The sequence below is a fragment of the Cervus canadensis genome, chromosome 24, assembly GCF_019320065.1.
Source record: "Cervus canadensis isolate Bull #8, Minnesota chromosome 24, ASM1932006v1, whole genome shotgun sequence".
Lineage (NCBI taxonomy): Eukaryota > Metazoa > Chordata > Mammalia > Artiodactyla > Cervidae > Cervus > Cervus canadensis.
Window position 1 is genome coordinate 26,946,030 of NC_057409.1, and position 23,022 is coordinate 26,969,051.

At 39.4% G+C, this 23,022-nt stretch overlaps 1 protein-coding gene and 1 long non-coding RNA gene across 2 annotated transcripts in view; both read right to left on the reverse strand.

Annotated features, from left to right (window-relative positions):
* LOC122426327 overlaps positions 1–21,728 on the reverse strand; it is a 92,560-nt gene extending 70,832 nt beyond the window's left edge. Inside the window, exon 1 of the long non-coding RNA XR_006265141.1 lies at positions 21,654–21,728. This is a non-coding gene — a long non-coding RNA (uncharacterized LOC122426327). The remainder of the gene's footprint in view (positions 1–21,653) is intronic.
* LOC122426326 (60S ribosomal protein L17-like) lies at positions 6,310–6,919 on the reverse strand. The gene has a single exon (XM_043445163.1). It carries the CDS (start codon positions 6,899–6,901, stop codon positions 6,347–6,349), a length of 555 nt encoding a protein of 184 aa, XP_043301098.1. The 5' UTR covers positions 6,902–6,919; the 3' UTR covers positions 6,310–6,346.
* Positions 21,729–23,022: the final 1,294 nt, after the last annotated feature.

Consider the following 23,022-nt stretch of genomic DNA (forward strand, 5'->3'; position numbering starts at 1 on the left):
TTTGGCTGCCTAAAATAACACCATGGACCATCTCAAACTCACCTGATTATTCTGTGCTACACTGTAACACAAGAAAAACCTTACTGAGCTGAAAATGGTCTAGTTGGTTGAACTGTAGATGGAAAAATAGAGGCACAGAACTTTAGAACAGACTATTCCTTCAAAAAGAAGATTAAAAGTAATTTATTCTGTAAGTTAGCAACCAACTACAGCTGTTGTGACCTCAGAGCCTAACAGAGGTAACCTCTCATGAGCAACTGGTAAAAGAAGGGGATGGGATACAGAATAAATTCCAACCACAAGGCTAAAACTTGAGGGAAATTGCATTTTTAAGTATGGGCAGTCTTCATCAGAGACTGACTACTAAATATTCAAAACTCACAATCTCACAGGTGGTAGTCACATTCCCTGGACTACAAGCATTTATTTAATCCTAAATGCCCTTGAAGAGAGGGCTTCCCTGGTGGCTCAGATGGTAAAGAATCTGCCTGCAATACAGGAGATCCAGGTTCGATCCCTGGGTTGGGAAGATCCCTTGAAGCGGGGCAAGGCAACCCACTCCAGTATTCATGCCTGGAGAATCCCATAGACAGAGGAGCCTGGTGGGCTACAGGCCACAGGGCCCCACAGGGTAGACCACGACTGAAGCAGCTTATCACAGCAGAGCGTACACAGCCCTCGAAGAGAAGTGCTGGTACTAGCTCTGCTCAGGTCTGCATCATGGGATGAGGGAGGTGGTATGAGACACTAAAACAGGGAAAGGAGGAAGGGAAGAAAGCAGAGGGAGGAAGAGGAGGTAGAAGGGGAGAAAGATGTCGGCCTGAACCAAAATTCTGAGAAACTAAACATTTATGTTTGACATTTCTCTATGCCACTTTCTGAACTACATTCTCAATACTTGCCCAAGCTAACACTCAGGCCTAACCCTCTCCCTAACCAAGGGCTAAAAACTCACCTTTATCAGCTTACATCTGAGTTCCACTGGGAACAGGGGAGAAGATCCTCTCAGACTAACCCCTCCTTTGGTTCACAGCTATAAATGCTTTATAAAATGTAAAAATTAACCATAAGTCCCTGGAGAGCAACCAGAGCAGTGAGAAAATGAAGGATGGTGAGGGGGTTTCACTGAGAAGAACCCTGAGTGCTGATACCTTTCTGCCTCAGGACTTAGTCTGAGTTGGACCAAAGAGCTAAAACTGGGAGAGAAAATCAACAGTTAGAGTTTGGGAGACCACAGCAGCTGGTCAGTGACAGGGGAAACCCTGGAAAGGAGGGAGCTAAAGACCTGCCCCAAATTTTACATGCTCTGCCCAAATCTCTGCTCACCATTGAATTGCATATATACAGAGGAGACTTCAGGGAGCCCAGCTAAGGCTCAAAGAACTACAGGTATTTCAGCTCCTGACAACTTCAGAGGAGGGGCAGTTTGGAGTCTGAGTCCAGCTATTGCTACTAACGCAAAACATCAGTACACTTCAGAGGAACAAAACAGAATTCAGAACCTCTACAACATACTACAAAGAGTTGACTCTTGGAAAAGACCCTGATGCTGGGAGGGATTGGGGGCAGGAGAAGAAGGGGATGGCCGAGGATGAGATGGCTGGATGGCATCACCAACTCAATGGACATGAGTTTGAGTAAACTCCGGGAGTTGATGATAGACAGGGAGACCTGGTGTGCTGCGATTTATGGAGTCGCAAAGAGTCAGACACGACAGAGCGACTGAACTGAACTAAACTGAACAACATGTTACTTACAAAATGTGTCCAGAATACAATCTGAAATTACTAATCATGTCATGATACAGGAAAATGTAATCTATACTCAAAAGAAATGGCAATCAAGAGTGACTGACCTGAAGAAGACCCAGATACTAGAATTAGTAGGCAAGAATGCTGAAGAAGTTTCTATAACTCTGCTCATACATAGAAAGGAAAAAAACGGTTTATAATGCAGGAACAAATAGGCAATTTCAGTAGAGAAACAGAAACTACTATTCTAGTACTGAAAAAAAGAACACCTGAAATTTAAAAATTCAGTAGGTGGGTTTAACAAAAGACTAGGGATAACAGGGTAAAGGGCCAGTGAACTTGAAGATAAATCAATAGAAATAATCCAATATTAAAATCAGAGGGGGAAAAGGTGACTGTGAAAAAAGGCCCATATCAAAAGATCTAACATACATGTCATTGGAGTACCAGAAGGAAAGGAGAAATAAGGTAGAAAAAAAAATCTGAAACCATAATGACCAAAATTTCACAAATTTAGGGAAAAATATAAATTTGCATATTCAAGGAGCTTAATGAACACAACACACACACACACACACACACACACACACCCCTAAGCATATTATATTCAAACTGCTGAAACCAAAGACAAGGAAAAAAATCTTGAATGTAGCCAGGGGGAAACAACACATTACATAAAGGGAACAATAATATGAATTACTATTACTTCTAATCAGAAAAAAAGATGACAAATGATAATGAAACAACTTCTTTAAAGTGCAGAAAGAAAAATATATGTTTATTAAGAATCCATATAACAAAAATATCCTGTGAAAAAGGAAGACATTTTCAGATACATGAAAACTAAGAGAATCCATCACCATCAGATCTTCACTACAAGAATGTTACAGGAAATTATTCAGACTGAAATGATGACACCAAAATGAAACTTAAATTTCCAGGAAGGAATTATTAATGCCATGACTGGTAAATATATGGATAAAAACTGTATTCCCTTCTTAATTTATTTAAAATACATATAACTAAAGCAAAAATTATGGCATCCTCTTTATTGTGGGGTTTGTAACATGTAGATGTAATACATATGACAACTATACCATAAAGAATGGAGGGTATGGGTATATGGACCAAAAATCTGCAAGATTTTTATACTTTTTGCAAAATAGTACTATTTTGTGTGTGTGTTTGTCACTCAGCTGTGTCCAACTCTTTGTGACCCCATGGACTATAGCACAGCAGGCTCCTTGAAATCCATAGAAATAGGCTGTGAGAAGTTGAGGATATATATTGTAATGCCTGGAAGAGCCACACACACTCAAAGAAGTACAAGGGTGGTTTCATACCTATTCAAAAAATAGAATAAGAGCATAATTTCACAGAGATAATTCTACAAAAATGTTCACAGCAGCTTTACTCATAATCACCAAAACTTGGAAAGAGCCCAGGTGTACATTAACAGAGCAATGTCTGAGCAACCTGTGATCTACTCAAACAATGGATACATAGGATATACTACCCAAAAATAAAAGGAAAGAACTACTGATGAACAACGTGGGTGGACCTCAGAAACATTATCTGAGTGAAATACTTGAAGATACTAAATTTATCTCTAGTGAAAAATAATGAAAACCTGGAATAAGACAAGGTTTTGTTAGGGGAAGCACACTGACTGAAACCACCCACCCTGGTCAGGCCCTTTAGTAACCATTTGCATGAGTTGTTTTATGACAGGAGATCCTGATAAGGAATACAGAACTAATAAGCTACCACCAACCGGAAGAGTTCAGGAAAGGTCAAAAGGAGACACTGCGTGTCCGTCCACTTCCCAGAATCCCTCTTGCTAGCATCCATCTTGGCTGAGCGATGCGTGTGTCACCAGGAAAGACTCTGAATTAGAATGATTGGTCAAAGGCCACCCGGAAACTAATCCCATCACCATAAAACCCGAGACTGTGAGCCATGCGGCAGAGCAGTTCTCCGGGGTTCCCTTCCCCTCCTGCTCTCCACCTGGGTGCCCTTTCCCAATAAAATCTCTTGCTTCGTCAGCACATGTGTCTCCTTGGACAATTCATTTCCTAGTGTTAGACAAGAGCCCAGTTTCAGGCCCCCTTCCTGCAACAGTTTCACTGAGGAAAAGAATGAGGGGACTTGCTGGGGAAATGGTAATGTCACATATCTTAATAGGAGTTTTTTACTACACAGGTTTATGCATTTGTCAAAACTCACTGACAGCATGCTTAGGATTTGTGAATTTCACTATATGTAAATATGTCATAAACATTAATACGTTGTGACATAAACAAATAATGAACTCTAGTTAATAATATCCAAGTTGAGGTATAATAGCGAGAGGTATACTGGTATTTTCAACTCATTTGAAATGCATCCAAAAAGAGAGAGAGAGAGAAATAAGCTTATAGACAGTTTTTAAAAATGAATAGATGGATAGAGGCATGATAAAGCAAAATGTTAATTTTAGAATACAGGTGGTAGTTTGTGGCAGGCTGACTAATGTTCCCCTCCAAATAAAAGCTCACATCCTATTCCTAGGAACTTGTGAATATGTTATACGGAAAAAATAAAATAAAAACTTTGCAGATGTGATTAAGAATCCTGACATGAAAACATTAGCCTGGACTATCCAGGTGGACCCAATGTAATCAAAGAATCCTTAAAGAGGGAGAGAAGGTGATGTGAACACAGAAGCAGAGGTCAGAGCAATGATGTGGCCACAAACCAACAAATAAATGCATCCTCTAGAAGTTGGAAAAAGCAAGGAATAGATCCTCCCCTAACTTCCAGAGGGAACACAACCTTCTGGGACCTTGATTTTAGTCTTATAAGACTCACTTCAGACATCTGCCCATCAGAATGTTTAATCCATTTGTGTTCTTTTAAGCCACAAAATTTGTTGCCATTTGTTACAGCACCAAGAGGAACCTCATAAATAGATACATGGCTATTCACAAGTCTTTCAACTTTTCTGTATATTTGGAAATGTTCATAACAATAAGTTGAAGTTAAAAATATAAAACCTCCCATTGACCAAGTGTGGGAATTAGATAAAAAGTGAACTTATGGAAATTTTAACACTAACATCTGACTGGTTAACAACCTCTCAACTCTTCCAAAGTTATTTAAAAGTTTTGAGTAGAACCCTGATTAGTTATTAGAATACATAATTGTCCTGATTACAATAAGTAAGGCCAAAATCAGCTTTAAGCTTTAAATTACAATAAGTAGAGGAGAAAATGAGGGCTTCCCTAGTGGCTCAGTGGTAAAGAATCCTCCTGCCAAGCAGAAGATGTGAGTTCAATCCCTGGGTCGGGAAGATCCGCTGGAGAAGGAAATGGCAACCCACTCCAGTATTCTTGCCTGGAAAATCCCATAGACGGAGGAGTCTTGTGAGCTACATCCCATTGGGTGGCAAAGAGTTGGACATGACTTAATGACTGAGCACACACAGGGAAGAAAGTGAAGGAAAACTTTCTGGAAAATATGTTTTTATTTAAAGAACCCACCACATGGAGAGATCAACCTGGCCTAGTAACTCTTCCAGACCCTGTTCTCTAACATATTAAACTTGTTTTTTTTCTTCCTCTGCTTGTGAACCTATGGATTCTCCAGAATATTCAAGTTCTGTTTTGTTTATTGGTTTTTCTCCCTCCAAAGAATCCAGGAATGGAAGGGCCAAGCAGCAACCATTTGAATGATTAGATCTATAGTTTACAACTATAGATTCTTTTTAAACTTAGTGCTTATGAATCAGAGATCCACTGTGTTAGAGAAAACCAGGCTCTTCTTCACCTGGATAAGAACAGGTCCGGGTCTTGCTTTCTGGAGATTTTTATTACCAAAATCTGGAAGTTAATCTTCACTGCATCATTCTAAAAGTGCAAACCGCCTTGGAAAAGAACAGTAAAAATGCATACCAAGAGGAAAACAAAAAAGCAGGCAAAGCTTAAAGTTGATTTTTAAATTGACGGTTTCAAAATGGCAAACAAAAACTTAAAAAAATTTTAACCAAGTTTATAGCTCAAGCTGTGGATAAAAATAGAAATCAGAGTCATGTGTTGAAGAAACTTATACACAGCCTCTCCAGAGCTGTGTTCTCAGGAAGGGAAAGATCAGATTTTTCAAAATCTGTTTTTCAAGCAAAATGAATAAAATATCTCAAATATTTTATCCTAAGTGCCAAACATGGCAGATGGCACTTGTGTGGAGATTATATAATCGCATAGAAAACCAACCATAAAGTTCTAAGAATAGTCACAGAGTGAAAATACCTCCAGATCATCCTCTCACTAATCAGAATGGCTCTCCTACAGGGAGGGCCCACCATCTTTGAAGCCTAGAGAGAAATGCAATTAGGGGAGAATTCCATTTCTCTGGCGCCAGACTTGAACTTAAACCAAGAGTTCAGTCAGTGCCAATGTTTTCTCATTATCACAGACACCTAAAACTCACTGGTTTTAATTCAACAGTCACTGAATTCAAGAAGGGTCTATGTACTTTGTAGAAATTTGCATATTATTCTCATAAAACCTCCAGATTTTTTTTTTTTTACTTTTATTTGCATTTATTTTCTGCAGCATTTATTCCCGGGCCATAAGTTTTTGTTTCTTCAGTTTCTTCTGGGATATCTTTTTCTTCTGTGCAACCTCCTCTTCTGGTTTAGGAACAATCTGTTCTTTTTCAGTAAGGATCATCTCAGTGTGGCAGGGAGAGCTCATGTAGGGGTTGATCCGACCGTGAGCTCTGTAAGTCCTGCGCCACATCTTGAGGGCTTTGTTCACTTGGATGTGCTCAATGACCAGAGAATCTACATCTAAGCCCTTAAGTTCAGCATTACTCTCTGCATTTTTGAGCATGTGTAGTAAAAATTCAGCACTCTTTTTGGGCCACCGACCCTGCATCCAGCCCCACTGTTTGGCCTGTGCACACCTACCAACTCCACCATTGTAACGACGGAATGGCACACATTGCTTCTTTAAAGTGACATCCTTCAGATACTTGGTGGCTTTTCGGATATGCATACCCTTTATGGCCTGGGCAGTCTCACGAGTGTTCTTAAAGTGAACACGAAGATTTGAACCTCTTGATTTGCATGATTTTGTGGAGTTTTCTGGGTCAAGTGAATAGCACACCATTTTTAAGGGTCAGCTCAGGCCGCTTCCAGATTTTAAATTTAGCATTTTTTAAGCACCAAGTGTATCTTCAGCAATCACTTCATGTGTTTGCTGGTCATAGCTAATCTTGAGTAGAGTCAGTAGTGTCTCAAAGCACATTTTGGATAAATGAATTTATGAATGTGTAAAAAAGTTATGACCAACCTAGATAGCATATTAAAAAGCAGAGACATTACTTTGCCAACAAAGGTCTGTCTGGTCAAGACTATGGTTTTTCCAGTGGTCATGTATGGATGTGAGAGTTGGACTAGAAAGAAAGCTGAGTGCCAAAGAATTGATGCTTTTGAACTGTGGTGTTGGAGAAGACTCTTGAGAGTCCCTTGGACTGCAAGGAGATCCAACCAGTCCATCCTAAAGGAGATCAGTCTTGGGAGCTCATTGGAAGGACTGATGTTGAAGCTGAAACTCCAATACTTTGGCCACCTGATGTGAAGAGCTGACTCATTGGAAAAGACCCTGTTGCTGGGAAAGATTGAGGGCAGGAAGAGAAGGGGATAACAGAGGATGAGATGGTTGGATGGCATCACCAACTCAATGGACATGGGTTTGGGTGGACTCTGGGAGTTGATGATGGACAGGGAGGCCTGACATGCTGCAGTTCATGGGGTCTCAAAGAGTCAGACATGACTGAGTGACTGAACTGAACTGAATTTACCTAAAACAAGATTTACCAATTTTAAGAGTACAATTAGATGAATTTACAAATACTTACAATCAAGATCCAGAAAATTGCCATCATCCAAAAAGATTTTCCTCATTTGCTGTCAGCTTCATCTCCCTAATTCCTGGTCCAAGAAAACCATTGTCTATCACTGTTATTTTACCTTTTCTAGAATTTCACATAAATTAAATCATACAGTCAGTAGTCTTTTATGTTTGTCTTTCACTCATCATAATGTATTAGGGTCTTATTCATGTTGTATATGAGAACTAAATTGTTGCCTGCCGTGTCAATAAACAAAAGACATTGCAGCCATCAAGCCATCACATTACAATCGCTGGGATGGTGCACTCTGAGGAAATTCAGGATGAGAAAACACAGGGTGCTGGCCCCAGATAGCTAAATTGCATATCAAAGGAGTGACTTCACTGAGCCCAGATTCTTGCACCTTCCCATACAAAGAAAAGTGCTAAATTCCTTAACTTGAGATATCTGGTTCTCTTTTATTAACAGTAATATTTTGAAGTTCTAACAATCTGGTCTTTTGTTGCAAAAAGTCCTATGTATCCTGCCCCCACCTTGTTTCCCTGGAATAATTTCTCAGAATCATCTGAGATGCTGTGTCCCAGGCTTAAGTCCTCAGTTTTGTCTTCCAAATAAAACCTAATTCTCAATTTAAGCTACACTTTTTTTTTCACTCAACATGTATATCAACAGTTCGTTTTATTTTTGAGTAGTGTTCCATTGTATGGATGTACCACAGTTGATGGGTATTTGGATTATTTTCAGTTTTGAACTATAAGAATAAGCTAGCTATGGATATACAAGCACAAGTCTTTGCATGGACATGTCTTCTGTTCTCTCAGGTAAATTCTTAGGCGTGGAGTTGCTGGGTTATATGGTATAAATATGGAAGTGTTAGTCGCTCCATCATGTCCAACTCTTTGCGACCCCACAGACTGTAGCCCACCAGGACCCTCTGTCCAAGGGAGTCTTCAGGCAGGAATACTGGGGTGTGCAGCCTTTCCCTTCATCCAGGGATCAAAACCAGGTTCCCCACACAGTGGCCATAAGTATATATTTGACTTTAAAATAAATTGCCAAATTTTTTCCAATGGGGCTGCAATATTTTACATCCCCATCGGCATGTGAGAATTCCAGGTGTTCTACATCCTCATCAGTACTCGGTATGATCGGTCTTTTTAATCTTAGATGCTCTGGTGGGTGCAGAGAGGGATTTCACTTTGCAGTTTTCATTTGTATTTCTCTAGTGAATCATATCATTGAACACCTTTTCATGTGCTTGACAGATCAATTCTGATATCTATGTTTCATGAGGTATATTCCTAATAATAGAATTAGAAGGATCAAATGGTTTCTCCCTGAACAGAGCCACTTGTAAATCCAGAGGTAGGCAGATTCTGGAACGACTCTCTCAAGATAAGACCACACCTAGAAAAGATACGCCCCTTAAAAAGGTCCGTGTGTGTGTGTGTGTGTGTGTGTGTGTGTGTGTGTGTGTGTGTGTGTGTGTGTGTGTGTGTGTGTGTGTGTGTGCGTGTTCTCAATCACTCAGTCATATTCCCAACTCTCTGTGACCCCATGGACTGTAGCCACCCAGGCTTCTCTGTCCTTGGGATTTTTCCAGGCAAGACTACTGGAGTGGGTTGCCATTTCTTCTCCAGGGGATCTTCCCGACACAAGGATTTTCCCAACTAGGGATCAAACCCAATTTTCCTGCGTCTCCTGCATTGGCAAGCAGATTCTTTACCACTGAGCCACCAGGGAAGCCCTAAAAAGATCCATATTTTATAGAAAAATCTTTTAAAACTAAGGCTGAAGAGTTAAGAGCCAGATTAATTATCTGCCTTTCCTTCCTTGGTGGGGGGTGGGGGGGGGTGTGGAGAGAAACACTCCTCTCACAAGTGGAAAGATCTGGAAATGATACAGCAGTTCCTTGTCCAACAGACATGCCCACATAGTATATCACCAGCTTTCAGATGGCCATCTGAGATCTGAAGCCTTTAGAATATTCAATTTGCCTCTCGAAAAGAACCAAATGTTAAGCTATGCCACACATGTCGTTAGTCTCTTACAGCATTCAATTTTCTCTTCATCTTATTATTTTTAGGTAGGATTCAAAACACCCACCAGGGATGTATTTTTTTATGAGCAAGAACGTTGTTTTGGTAGAAAATGTGTTCAACTCTTAATCATTGTCAAGGTTTTTTTCTTTTTTTCAGATGAGATGTAGCTTTCCATCTACTTAAAGTACAATAAATTACTCATATTCAGGACATCAAAAATGTCACCCTTTTACTTAGAAAAAGAATAAAATCAGTCTACACAATTATCCTCTCCATCACTAACAGTTTTGAGGAAAAAAAAAAAAATCTCTTAGAAAACTTATCTATATAACATTTCCAAATCTTCTACTAGAAACTGGCATAAACCCTGAGTGTCTCCCCCTGATTTTCCATCTTTATTCCAACTGTATACTCAGACATCTGCTCTCCAGCCTTTAAGTTGGAGAATCAAGTTCAATAAATTGGATTATTTTTCCAAAAGCTGAAATCCTCTTCGGAAGTAATTTATACTTTTTTTCATCAGAAAAGAAGAGCAAAGAAAAAAAGATATGAGGCAAAAATCAATTTACAGCTGAGGTCCAGCTATTTGCATCATTCTTCTTTAACCCTACTGTACTTGCTTCAGGTTGTATGTTAGTCGCTCAGTCCTGTCCAACTCTTTGCAACCCCATGGACTGTGGCCAGCCAGGCTCCTCTGTCCATGGGGTTCCCCAGGCAAGAGTACTGGAGTGGGTAGACATTCCCTTCTCCAGGGTATCTTCCTGACTCAAGGATTGAATTCAGGTTTCCAGCATTGCAGGCAGATTCTTTACCATCTGAGTCACCAGGGGACCCAGCCCCTTCCCAACTCTCAGATACTATAAAAAATCATTTGCTGTTGAGGAGGAAACAGGAACACTGACCCTCCCCCCACCCCAGGCTTCCTTTTGCCAGTCCAAGGTCTAGCCCACACCCTCCTGCTCTTTGCCCCCAGTGCAATGAGCTCCACGTAGGCAACCTTTTGTCAGGGAAGGGTCTCAGGAGCCCATCTGGTGGCCTGTGTTGGGGGGAGGCTGGCCAGGGTCAAGGGCTGTAGATGGGGAAGCAGGAGGAGGGGTGTGTTTGGAAAAGCGGCCTCTGTGAGTGTGTATGTGATGGGGAGTGGTCAGCACTGAATAGGGGTCCCCTGCTGGGGTTCCATAATGACATCAGTGGGGAACAGGCAGAGCCTTCTGTTGTCCAGATGGGGACACTGAGGCAGAGACTCCTCCAATCTTTGAGAAGGGAGGGGCCAGCCATCAGTATCAGGTTGGAGGTTAGGAATTTAGTTGGCCAGATTACATTTTGACTCTGCGGGTATATAAGTATGACCATGGAATGAAAGAGTCTTTCCCTTTGGATGGACTCATCTTCTTTTGTACACCATGGGTGATGGTAATTACATCCACAACAAACTAGATTTTAGATTCCATCTTTCAGAGAAGGAGACTATTCTATTTCCATAGATATTTAATACTTATTTCTTTAACAAGCATATTTTCCAATATAAGATATGCCACATTAAATCCAAATATAAATTTAAATGCCTGAGATTTGGCCAAGAAACAGATTGAGTATCAAATGAGAACATCATGGTATTTCACACACTTAGGTGTTAATTACTCCAACTAGGATTGATTCCCCAAAGGCATTTTGCTTGACATCCATCAGCTAGTCCTTTTGTGGAAATCTAAGTCATCAAATCAGTTGCAGAATTCAGAAAGATTGATAAACACAATTAAAGCTGTTGTCTGTATTTTCTCATGGAAGTCCTTTGCCATAATCCATCGCTATAACCAGTCCCAAGATCCCAACTCCCACACAGCTGCCCTCATTTCTACCCCCTATATACTCCAAGATCCCATTCCTACTCCAACTTTGACTCCCTTCATCTCAGCAGTCAGAGGAAGAAGAAAAACATAGGCCCATCCATTTCTGCAGTTATATCCTGTTGGGACTCAAAGGCTTGGTCTGCTTGTAGGCAAATACACGTGATGAGCAACAGAAGGAATGAGGGAATCTGCAAACAGCATCCCTGTATCTCACAGCACCCTCTTAACAAGCAGAAATACTGATTTTGCCTTTTTTAAAAAATTCACTACACATGGTAATTATATAAACTATGTCATTAGTAAAGTTTTCCCAATATCATTTTTTGTTGTTGTTTAGTTTCTAAGTCATGTTCAACTCTTTGCAACCCCATGGACTATAGCCCAGCAGGCTCCTCTGTCCATGGGATTTCCCAGGCAAGAATACTGGAGTGGATTGCCATTTCCTTCTCCAACGGATCTTCCCAACCCAGGGACTGAACCCACGTCTCTTGCATTGGAGGCAGATAATTTACCACTGAGCCATCTGGGAAGCCCATCTGTTCAGTTCAGTCGCTCAGTCGTGTCCAACTCTTTGCAACCCATGAACCGCAGCATGCCAGGCCTCCCTGTCCATCACCAGCTCCCGGAGTCCAATCAAACCCATGTCCTTTGAGTCAGTGATGCCATCCAACCATCTCATCCTCTGTCATCCCCTTCTCCTCCTGCCCTCAATCTTTTCCAGCATCAGGGTCTTTTCAAATGAGTCAGCTCTTCGCATCAGGTGGCCAAAGTATTGGAGCTTCAGCTTCAACATCAGTCCTTCCAATGAACTCCCAAGACTGATCTCCTTTAAGATAGACTGGTTGGATCTCCTTGCAGTCCAAGGGACTCTCAAGAGTCTTCTCCAGCACCACAGTTCAAAAGCATCAATTCTTCTGCACTCAATTTTCTTTATAGTCCAATTCTCACATCCATACATGACTACTGGAAAAAGCATAGCCTTGACTAGACAGACCTTTGTTGACAAAGTAGTGTCTCTGATTTTTAACATGCTGTCTAGATCGGTCATAACTTTCCTTCCAAGGAGTAAGTGTGTTTTAATTTCATGGCTGCAATCACCATCTGCAGTGATTTTGGAGCCTAGAAAAATAAAGTCAGCCACTGTTTCCATTGTTTCCCCATCCATTTGCCATGAAGTGATGGGACTGGATGCCATGATCTTAGTTTTCTGAATGTTGAGCTTTAAGCCAACTTTTTCACTCTCCTCTTTCACTTTCATCAAGAGGCTCTCTAGTTCTTCTTAACTGTCTGCCATAAGGGTGGTGTCATCTGCATATCTGAGGTTATTGATATTTCTCCCGGCAATCTTGATTCCAGCTTGTGCTTCCTCCAGCCCAGCATTTCTCATGATGTACTCTGCATATAAGTTAAATAAGCAGGGTGACAATATACAGCCTTAACGTACTCTTTTTCCTATTTGGAACCAGTCTGTTGTTCCATGTCCAGTTCTAACTGTTGCTTCCTGACGTTCATATAGGTTTCTCAAGAGGCAGGTCAGGTGATCTGGTATTCCCATCTCCTTCAGAATTTTCCACAGTTTATTGTGATCCACACAGTCAAAGGCTTTGGCATAGTCAATAAAGCAGAAGTCGATGTTTTTCTGGAACTCTCTTGGTTTTTCAATGATCCAGCAGATGTTGGTAATTTGATCTCTTGTTCCTCTGCCTTTTCTAAAACCAGCCTGAACATCTGGAAGTTCACGGTTCACGTATTGCTGAAGCCTGGCATCACTTTACTAGTGTGTGAGATGAGTGCAATTGTGTGGTAGTTTGAGCATTCTTTGGCATTGCCTTTCTTTGGGATTGGAAAGAAAACTGACCTTCTCCAACCCTGTGGCCGCTGCTGATTTTTCAAATTTGCTGACATATGGAGTGCAGCACTTTCACAGCATCATCTTTTAGGATTTGAAATAGCTCAGCTGGAATTCCATCACCTCCACTAGCTTTGTTCGTAGTGATGCTTCCTAAGGCCCACTTGACTTCACATTCCAGGATGTCTGGCTCCCGACCCAGGAATCGAACCTGGGTCTCCTGCATTGCAGGCAGATTCTTTACCAACTGAACTATCAGGAAAGCCCTCCTTAGATTGCCAGAGCTAGACTATTTGATGAGATCTTAGAAAAAAGTGAGTGTGATTTTGTTTAATCAACATTCCTTCTTGTTTTTGTTTTTAATACATAGGCTTTTTGCCTGAATTTATGGTGATTATCTGGGTCGTGAAGATCTTTTTTGTACAGTTCTTCTGTGTATTCTTGCCACCTCTTCTTAATATCTTCCCATATCATTTTTTAAATATGTCCAAAACAAGGTTGGGCTTCCCTGGTGACTTTAGACAGTAAAGAATCTGCCTGCAATGGAGGAGACACAGGTTCAGTCCCTGGATTGGGAAGATCCCCTGGAGAAGGGAATGGCAATGCACTCCAGTATTCTTGCCTGGAAACTTCCATGGACAGAGGAGCCTAGAGAGTTACAGTCCATGGGGTCATATAGAGTTAGACACGACTGAATGACTTTCACTTTCACAAAGCATGGTTATTCCCTTCAACAATAAGTCCACCTGTGTTTATCATAGGGGAAGGTAGGAAAAACCCCTCCACCCCATTTTCATGCACTGAGACTCACTCCACTCTAGAGTTACAGATGCAGAACCCAAGAAGGGCACTCCAGTGGTGCTCTGGCACTTAGGAATTTTTCAGCCCACATGTGCCAACAGCTGCCCTCCCTCTCACCTTCTCCCCTCACCAACAGAGTGGGGCTGGGACCAGACCACTTAGGAATATCTCTTACATCTGGGTGCTGCCAATGAACACTTTCTGATGGGCTCATTTTAACCACACCAGCAAAGCCCTCCAAACCCTGAGGGTCACAAAGCTCAGGCCTCCTCCTGCTTAGCTAGACTTTGCTCACCCTGGAGCTCAGGAATAAAGATTTCTGGAGTCTCCCACCTCCACTCTCCCTGACTGCCAAAGTACAACTATCAGGTAGACATACTATAAAGGAAGGAAAGAAAACAACTCAGAATATGACATTTCCAGTAAGACCGCTCCACAGTGGTTCCCCTTCAAGCACTCATTGTTGACCATATACAAGTCCTTCCCTTCGCATGGGCTCCTTCTAAGCATTCATGGCTCTCACAAGCTTAGAAAAGAAGTGAGAAGGCAGGAGGAGGCCAGGGAATGTGTTAGCACCAAGTCTCAAACTCTAAGAGCCAGAGTGACCTACAAGGTCCTCTAATCCAACCATTTTGTTTTACAGAAGGAAAACATTATGGCCAAGAGAGGGTATGGGTGGTTGACCCAAGATGCATCTGGTGGCCTAAAATTGATTTAGTGCACCTTCCTTCCTTTATCTTCCAAAATAAAAAGCTATCAGTTACCAAATCAATAATGATAATAATATAGTTGTGTGCTTACTGTTGCCAGGCCCAATGCTGACAGTCCTTCATAGATTATTTCATTTAAACTCACAACAATCCTATGAGGTACATACTCATTATTTCCACATCAGAGATGAAGAAACTACAGCAAGTTTAAGACGCTGGTTTTAGGTCACATAGCAAGTGGATGGAAGAGCTCACAGCTTTAGCTATACTTTCTACACACACTGATATCTGATACTTCTGTCATGCCCCTAGGCACCTCATGAATCATCACTATATAAATTAATTCCAGGATCCCTGAAGATCTTATGTGGTTATAGAGAACCAGGGTTACCCATTTCCCCAAAATACCATAAAACAGATTGCAGCTGCCTTCCCAAGAGTAGGGTCTAAGAGACTAAGTGTTTTAGTCCTCCAAGCTTCAAGCAAGCTGGATTGTCCATAGAAAAGCCAAGTCCACTTGACATGACCTTGAGAAGACAAACTCTCGTTTGGTATTTATAGGACTTCTCAATATTTTCTGTGTACATTTACATTGCCTCCAGAGTGCTTTTTCACCCCACCTCCTACAGAAGGCACAGGCAACCAACAGCCTTTACCAATTCACCCAGCTGACAGCATCCCAAAGCTGAGCTCCCATGAAGGAGCAACCCCCAGAGTCCATGGGAGATCCAGAGCAGATTTTCCACTCACTAGCACAACAGTCCCACCCCATGCACCTCGAGAAAGAGGGCATACAGACTTCCTGTTGAAGAAGTCTGGCCTGGGATGCTCCAAAATGTATAAAGTAGAGGCAGAGTTGTCTGAGCTGAGTTCCCCATACCAGCAATATTCCCCATCATGGAGCACAGAAGTGACCAGGCAGAAAGACCTTCATACAAAAGCAGTGTAAGGCAGTAGTTAAAGAGAACAGGTTCTGTAGTCAGACCTCAGCTGAAATCTTTTCCCAGCTTAGCGACGTTGTTAGCCTCTCTGAGCCTCAGTTTCCTCATTTGTAAAAGGGACAGCGTTGACTATGTTAGTAATAATCTCGCAGTCTTGTTTCCAAAGCTCATTTTATTTAGATCAGTTTAGTACATTGCACTAATTGTTTTAGGTATTTTAATTATATGAGATATACCATGTGTCAGAGATGATTTAATCTGTTTAAGTGTTGAACTGCTAGCAGAACTTGTACATTTACAGTAATTCAGACTTACTAAGGAAAACAGCTTACCAGTATTTAGTTTTATATTGAGGTGCTCAGGTTGAGATAAAGTGGTATGAAAATTTAAAAAAAAAAAGGAAAAAGCAGCTGCCTCAGAGATAATTAAATGAGTTAATATATTGTATCTGTGATAATTAAATGAGATAATATATTGTATCTAACACAGTGCCTAGCACACAGTAATACAATTATCTTTATGTTTTTGATAAATTTGCTTCATCTCTGTTCATGGAGAGAGAATTTCTCCTCTTCTTCATGCCAGGAGATGAAAGATAAGATAGGGGAGGAGGGTAAAAAAATTAGGCAGAGAATTCTAATGTCAGTGGATGCTAAAGCCAGGAGAGTCTGAGGAATGACTCTAAATCTGTATACAAAAAAAGAATCCAGCCAATTATACCTACATTCCAGTACTTTTCAAGTACATATTTATAGCATATGTTTAGGTGTTTATGCTGTATATATAATTAGCCATTTTTCTTCAGTGTATCCAGTAATTATTTTATCAAGTGCACATCTGTTTTAATTAGGCATGTACACACTTTACTATACTGTAAAATGTCAAACACACTGTAAAATAGCTCAGAGTACATTAACACATAAAAACAAAAATTCATTTGACATATCACAAACAGCTGCAAGAAGCTCATAGACCCAACCAGCTGCTACTCAATGACTCCCAGCCAACGGCTGTTCCATCGGATCCTTCGGGGATCGCTCCCAAGCCGGAGCTGCAGCTCTTGATTTCAGTTCTGCCTCAGCTAGACTATCAGATGAAGTGTGTGGGGAAGCATGTGGCCTGACTGGTACCACACACGTGGAGTTGTCTTCAGCTCGCCAAGTTGCAAGTGATAATAGTAACTGATAGCAAGTGATAAGCAACTAACATCAAGTGATAAGCAACTCTTAATGCAGCTGATAATAGAAAATACCTCGAACCCAGGGGGGGCTTCAACTGCCAACTGGTAGACTCCCTCATTGGAAAGATAGGGACACAGACCTAGAGGGAGGAGCTGAGTTAGTGAATGGACTGGGTTCATCCCTGGGTCATTTGAAGGAGTCCAATCCAGTGCCCTTTCTACTACAGTAGTTTCTAAACTTGACTGCACATCAGAATCATCAGGAGGCTGACATAAAATACCAATTCCCAGGGCTCACTCTGACTCACTCAGTCTTTACAGTAGGTCTGAGGTGCAGCCCAGGAATATATATTTTAATAAGTATTGCTAGTAATCCCAAAGCTACTTTATATGGAGAATGTGGAAAAAACTCCTACAACTTACTAATAAAAAGGTATACAACCCAAGTCTTGAATAAACATTCTACAAAGAAAGATACAAGAAATGACCAATTAGCACATGAACAGTCAATTTCATTAATCCTCAGAGAAATGCAAATGACAAACCACAATAAGGTATCATTTCACATCCACTCAAACAGCTGGAATTAAAAACACTAACACCACTGAATGTTGGCAAAAATGTAGAGCAACTGGAACTTTCACTAGTTATGGTAAGAGTGGAACACAGCACAGCCATTTTGGAAAGACATTTGGCTGGATCTTATAAGGAGAAATATATTAATACAGCTACCCTATGTCCCAGCAATACAATCCTTCACTATTTCCTCCAGACAGATAAAGACATATGTCCAAGAACGTTCACAATGGCTCCATTCCTGTTCTCCAGAAAACAACTCAAATCCAAGGAATGATGGATAAGCAAATTATAGTATTTTCATACAAATACTCAGCAATAAAAAGGAACTATTGATACACCCAAAATAATAGATGAATCTTACTGACAGTATGCTAAATAAAAGAAGCTGAACACAAAAGAGGACACCTTATACTTTTCCATGTATTGATATATATGATTTCATTTATATGAAGTTGTAGAATGGATGAAGCTAATCAGTGGAGATGGGCTTCCCTGGTAACTTTAGATGGTAAAGAATCTGCCTGCAATGGAGGAGTCACAGGTTCAATCCCTGGGTTGAGAATATCACTTGGAGGAGAAAATGGCAACCCACTCCAGAATTCTTGCTTGGGAAATTCCATGGTCAGAGGAACCTGAGAGGCTATAGTGCGTGAGGTCGCAAAAGAGTCAGCCACAACTTAGCAACTAAACAACAGCAACAATCAATGGGAATATTAGTCAAAATAATAACTGCTTATGGAGAAGAACAGGTTTGATTTGAAAGTGATTTTCTGGGGTTATACAAATGTTCTGTTTTAACTGGAGTGCAAGTTACATGGATGTATACATTTATCAAACTGTATATTTAAGAGCTATGGTTTTCATTATACATGTATAGTAGCTCAGTTTAAAAAAAGAAGAAATAAGTAGATGGAGAGATAAGTAGATAGATAGATAGATGATAGCATGTGCTACCGGAACCTATTTTTACTAAATTATTGCTGTCCCTTCTCTGATTCATTTCTTCACTCTCTTACCAGTCTTTTTTGACACCTCCCAAATAATCTACTTGTATTCAAATCCTTGTCTGAGGTTCTGCTTTCAGAAAGCTCAATCTGAGACAGTCACACTGTCAGTGAGTGATGGATCTGAGATTTGGAAACAGGTCTTTCTGATTCCAGATTAATACATTTTGCTGCCATTAACACACACTTAAAGAGGAAGACTTTATCACACCATTATCAACCTATGACAGATCAAGCTATCAAAAAATTTTTTTGAATTTATAATGTTAAATTGGCATATATTGGAATATTACCTCTGCCTTACTAATAAAACAGCTTCTTTTTAAGCATTTTACTGAAAAATCCTTAATACATTGTGTTATTTCTCTTAATATAGTATAATAACAAAAGAAGTTAATAACAAATGTTTAAATAAATACAAACAAAATAAACTTCTCTAAACCCTTGGGATTTAAAAATACCTCTCAAATAATGATAAAGTCAAGGTAGAAATAAAAAGTATAACAGTAAATAATTATATACATAAACATTTATAGGATATAGCTAAAGCTATACTTCTTTTCATAGTGAAAGAAAGAAAGTGAAGTCACTCAGTCATGTCCGACTCTTTGTAACCCCGTGGACTGTAGCCTACCAGGCTCCTCTGTCCATGGGATTTTCCAGGCAAGAACACTGGAGTGGGTTGCCATTTTCTTCTCCAGGAGATCTTTCCAAGCCAGGGATTGAACCCAGGTCTTCAGCATTGTAGACGCTTTACCATCTGAGTCACCAAGGAAGTCCTCTTTTTATAGTATGTACCCTCAAATATTTGGTACTATTTTAAAAGAAAGTAAGAAAATAAAGTTTTTCAACTCAAACTAAGGGGGAAAATGACAAAACATAACTCAAGCAAGGGAAGGAGATAATCAAGATAAATAACTACATAAATAAATTTAAAAATAGAAAAGCAAAATTGATAGATGATACCAAGAACTGGTTCTTTGAAAATTTAATAAAACAAACAAATCTCTGGATAAGCTAATCAATAAAAACAGAAAGTAAAATCAAAAATAAATACATTTAGTAATGAAAGATGATAGAGGAATAGATACAGAAAAGATTTTAAAATTATAAGTGAAAAATTCACCAGGTATGTAAATAGATTAGCAAATCTCAATGAAATGGGCAGTTCTGGCTGGGGCAAGAATGGGTGAGGGACAACAAATTGACTCAAGAAGAAGTAAGTTAATTTTTAATTATCCTCCATAAAAATTCTGGATCCATGTAATTTTATAGGTAAGCTCTTATAAACTTTCAAAGAGCAGAAAATCCGAGCCCCTATAAGCCATTCTATTATATGAAAAAAAGGAATTGCCCAATTTAGTTATCTTAACTGTGATATCAAACTCTACGACTCTGTGTGTGACGAAACAGTACACACACAGACATACATATTCGCTCAAATATAGGTGTGCAGAGAAACATTAACACAACGGTCTGCTTACAAGACTGATCCTTGCCTAGCATCCAGGAACCTGGAATTCTGGAGGTTCCCATCTGCCTGATTGATAAGAGTGGGTTACAGTGCCTAAACTGTTTATACAAATAGTATGTTTTATGTGGAACACAAACTTTCTCTCTGGCAGTCTGGAATTTTGGCACGTGCCAAGCAGAGGCTGCCTTTGTGATCAGCCTCTGACGAAAACCTTAGACACTGAATCTAATGAGCTTCCCTGCTGGACAACATTTCACATGTGTTGTGATACTTGTTGCTGGAGGAATTGAGTACAACCCACATGACTCCACCAGGAGATGACTCTTAAAAGTGTGTGCCTGGTTTCCCCAGAACTCCATCCCGTACACATTTCCCTTTGCTGATGTTACTCTATATTCTTTCACTGTAATAAATCATAGCATGAATGTAACCACACACACACACACCCACACACACACACACACACACACACACACACATGGTGAGACTTATGAGTCCTCACCAATTAACAGACCTGAGGATGGTCAACCCAATAGGCAACAGCCCTTATAAACAGATGTTAACAATTCTAAGGTGCTACCAAACATTAAAATAATTTTCCAAAGTCAAGTTTTAGTTTCATAAAATAAGTATTAAAAATCCAGAGAAAGAAAAAAATCTAGTAATATAACAGCTCATCTCAATGTAGAAGTTTTCAAACATATGAAGTTATCAGAAAAGACCTTCAGTAAAATTTATCATTAAATCCAAACAAGTATTTTCAACTAAAAATAAAAGGGTATTTTATTGAGAGTTTCCTTTATCCTGAATATAATGAAACATATCCTCAAACATTCACCATCAAAATACAAAACAGTGAAACAGTTCTGAAAGCCATCCTCATTTAAAATTGAGGCCAAAATAAGAATTTCCACCATAGCCACTTTAATTAACATTGTGTAGAAATTCCATGATACAATAAAATATGAATACTAATAAGAAGTATTAGCATTTTTAAAAGGAGGAGAAACATACTTTTACCTAGAATATCTAACATTTCGACAAATTATCTGAAATATCAGACAAAATATTTTAAGAGGTAATTAGCTTTACTTTGTACAATTTATCAGTAATTAAAAATACAGAACAAGGAAATAAACCATGCACAAAAGCCACAAAAACTATAAATGACTCTTAAAAGCAAGATGAGTGACCCATAAGAAGTAAATTCAAAATTCTCTTGAACACGTAAAAAACTTGAGGTATTTCTTGGGTGAGGATACTGAATAAGTATTAAGCTACCAATTCTTGAGTTAATTTATAGTTTTCATATAATGAGAGACTGAACATACAAACAAATAATGGCCAGACTCTGTGCAAAAACAGAGCTCTGATTCACAATATGCCTGCTAAGGAAACCTACTCCTATCTACAAAAACAGCCCAGGAAGCCAGCTTACTACAAATCAGAGCTGTAGGAAACCAGACTATTATCCAGTAACAATCCAAAAAGCTAATAATTTCTGTAACAATTAGCCCAAAATGGCCCAGACTTGATAATGATAACTAACAGCTTCCCTAATTGTCGTCCCCACTTACAATTTAGGACCAACCAGAGAAAGCCAGATATGCGCCCTAACACAGGAGGACCCTCTTCTAGTGCATCCATCTTCACCTTCCCCATGCCAACAGCTTCAATCAGGGCAACCTGAAGCCTTTCTCTTTTTCCACTATAAAGTTTTCATACTCCTCTCCCTGCCTTTGAGTGTCTGCCAAAATGTAAGTGATGATCGCTGATTCCCATGCTATAAAAAACTCTGAATAAATAGCCTCTATTTGTTCTCATTTGTTTGGTCTTTCTATTTCCACAATAATATCAAATTCCAAAAAGACTTATTTTTTTAACCTTGGCAAAATAATTCTAAAGTTCATCTCTGAGGATGAACATCTGAGAATAATCAAGAACATTTTTTAAAAATCAAAGTAATGAGAGGATACTAGCCCTACTGTATTTTAAAATAGTTAATGAAACAGCACACATACTTAGCCTTGTCTGTAAATTTTAAGTACCTAATAAAAGAATCATCACAAATTAGTAGAGAAATGAAGATTCATTCAGTCAATAAAGCTGTGAAAATCTCTCCACATAGGGGAGAAAGTTCATTTAAAAACATTATTTCAGAAATATTTCAAGGTAAATTTTAGATAAATTAAAAAGTTAAATATAAGAAGTTAAATGATTAAAACAAATCCATAAGAACATATAGTTGAACAGTATCTAAACTCCAACTGTCTACAAGGAATGAAAAAATAAAAGGAAACAATCAATAGATTTATAATTCATGAATTTAAAAATAAATAAGACAAAAACATTTACAGTAAATACCATGCAAAAATTACGAATTTTATATGTGTGTGTATGCAATGTATTGGTGAATCAAACAACAAATAAATGGGAAAAGTACATGGAAGAGTCACAAGCAAAAATAGGATGGCAAGCCGACAAGGAAAAACAGGCAACAATTCAAGTCATGAGCTGAAGCTCTCTTAGCTCTAAAATTAGCCATTTTCTTAAAAATAGGATTACCCAGTGCTGATGAGGTAGAGTGAAAAGGAAACTCACTGCTGGGTGGATTGTAAGTGGTATAATCTTTTTCAAAAGTGTTTTGGCAACGCAAACGAACAGCTTGAAAAATATTCCTATCAGTCAAGCCATCCAGTCTAAAAACAGGAAAAAAGAATCATGCACAGAGATGCTGAATTCAGTACTATTTATAATAACAAAGAGGATGGTAACAACTGAAATGCTTCAGAATGGGAGACTGGATAAGTAAATCATGGTGCATTCGAAAGAAAATATTGTTCACTTATTTTAAATGCTTATAAAGAGCTTTTGGTCATATGGGTAATTGCTTATGTCAAATATTAAGCCAAAAAGCAAAAAATGTATTCATATGTTCAGTCCCAT

Bases quoted from the DNA above. Each gene is read 5' to 3' on its own strand.
- LOC122426326 (XM_043445163.1), bottom strand. From the start codon at position 6,901: ATGGTGTGCTATTCACTTGACCCAGAAAACTCCACAAAATCATGCAAA.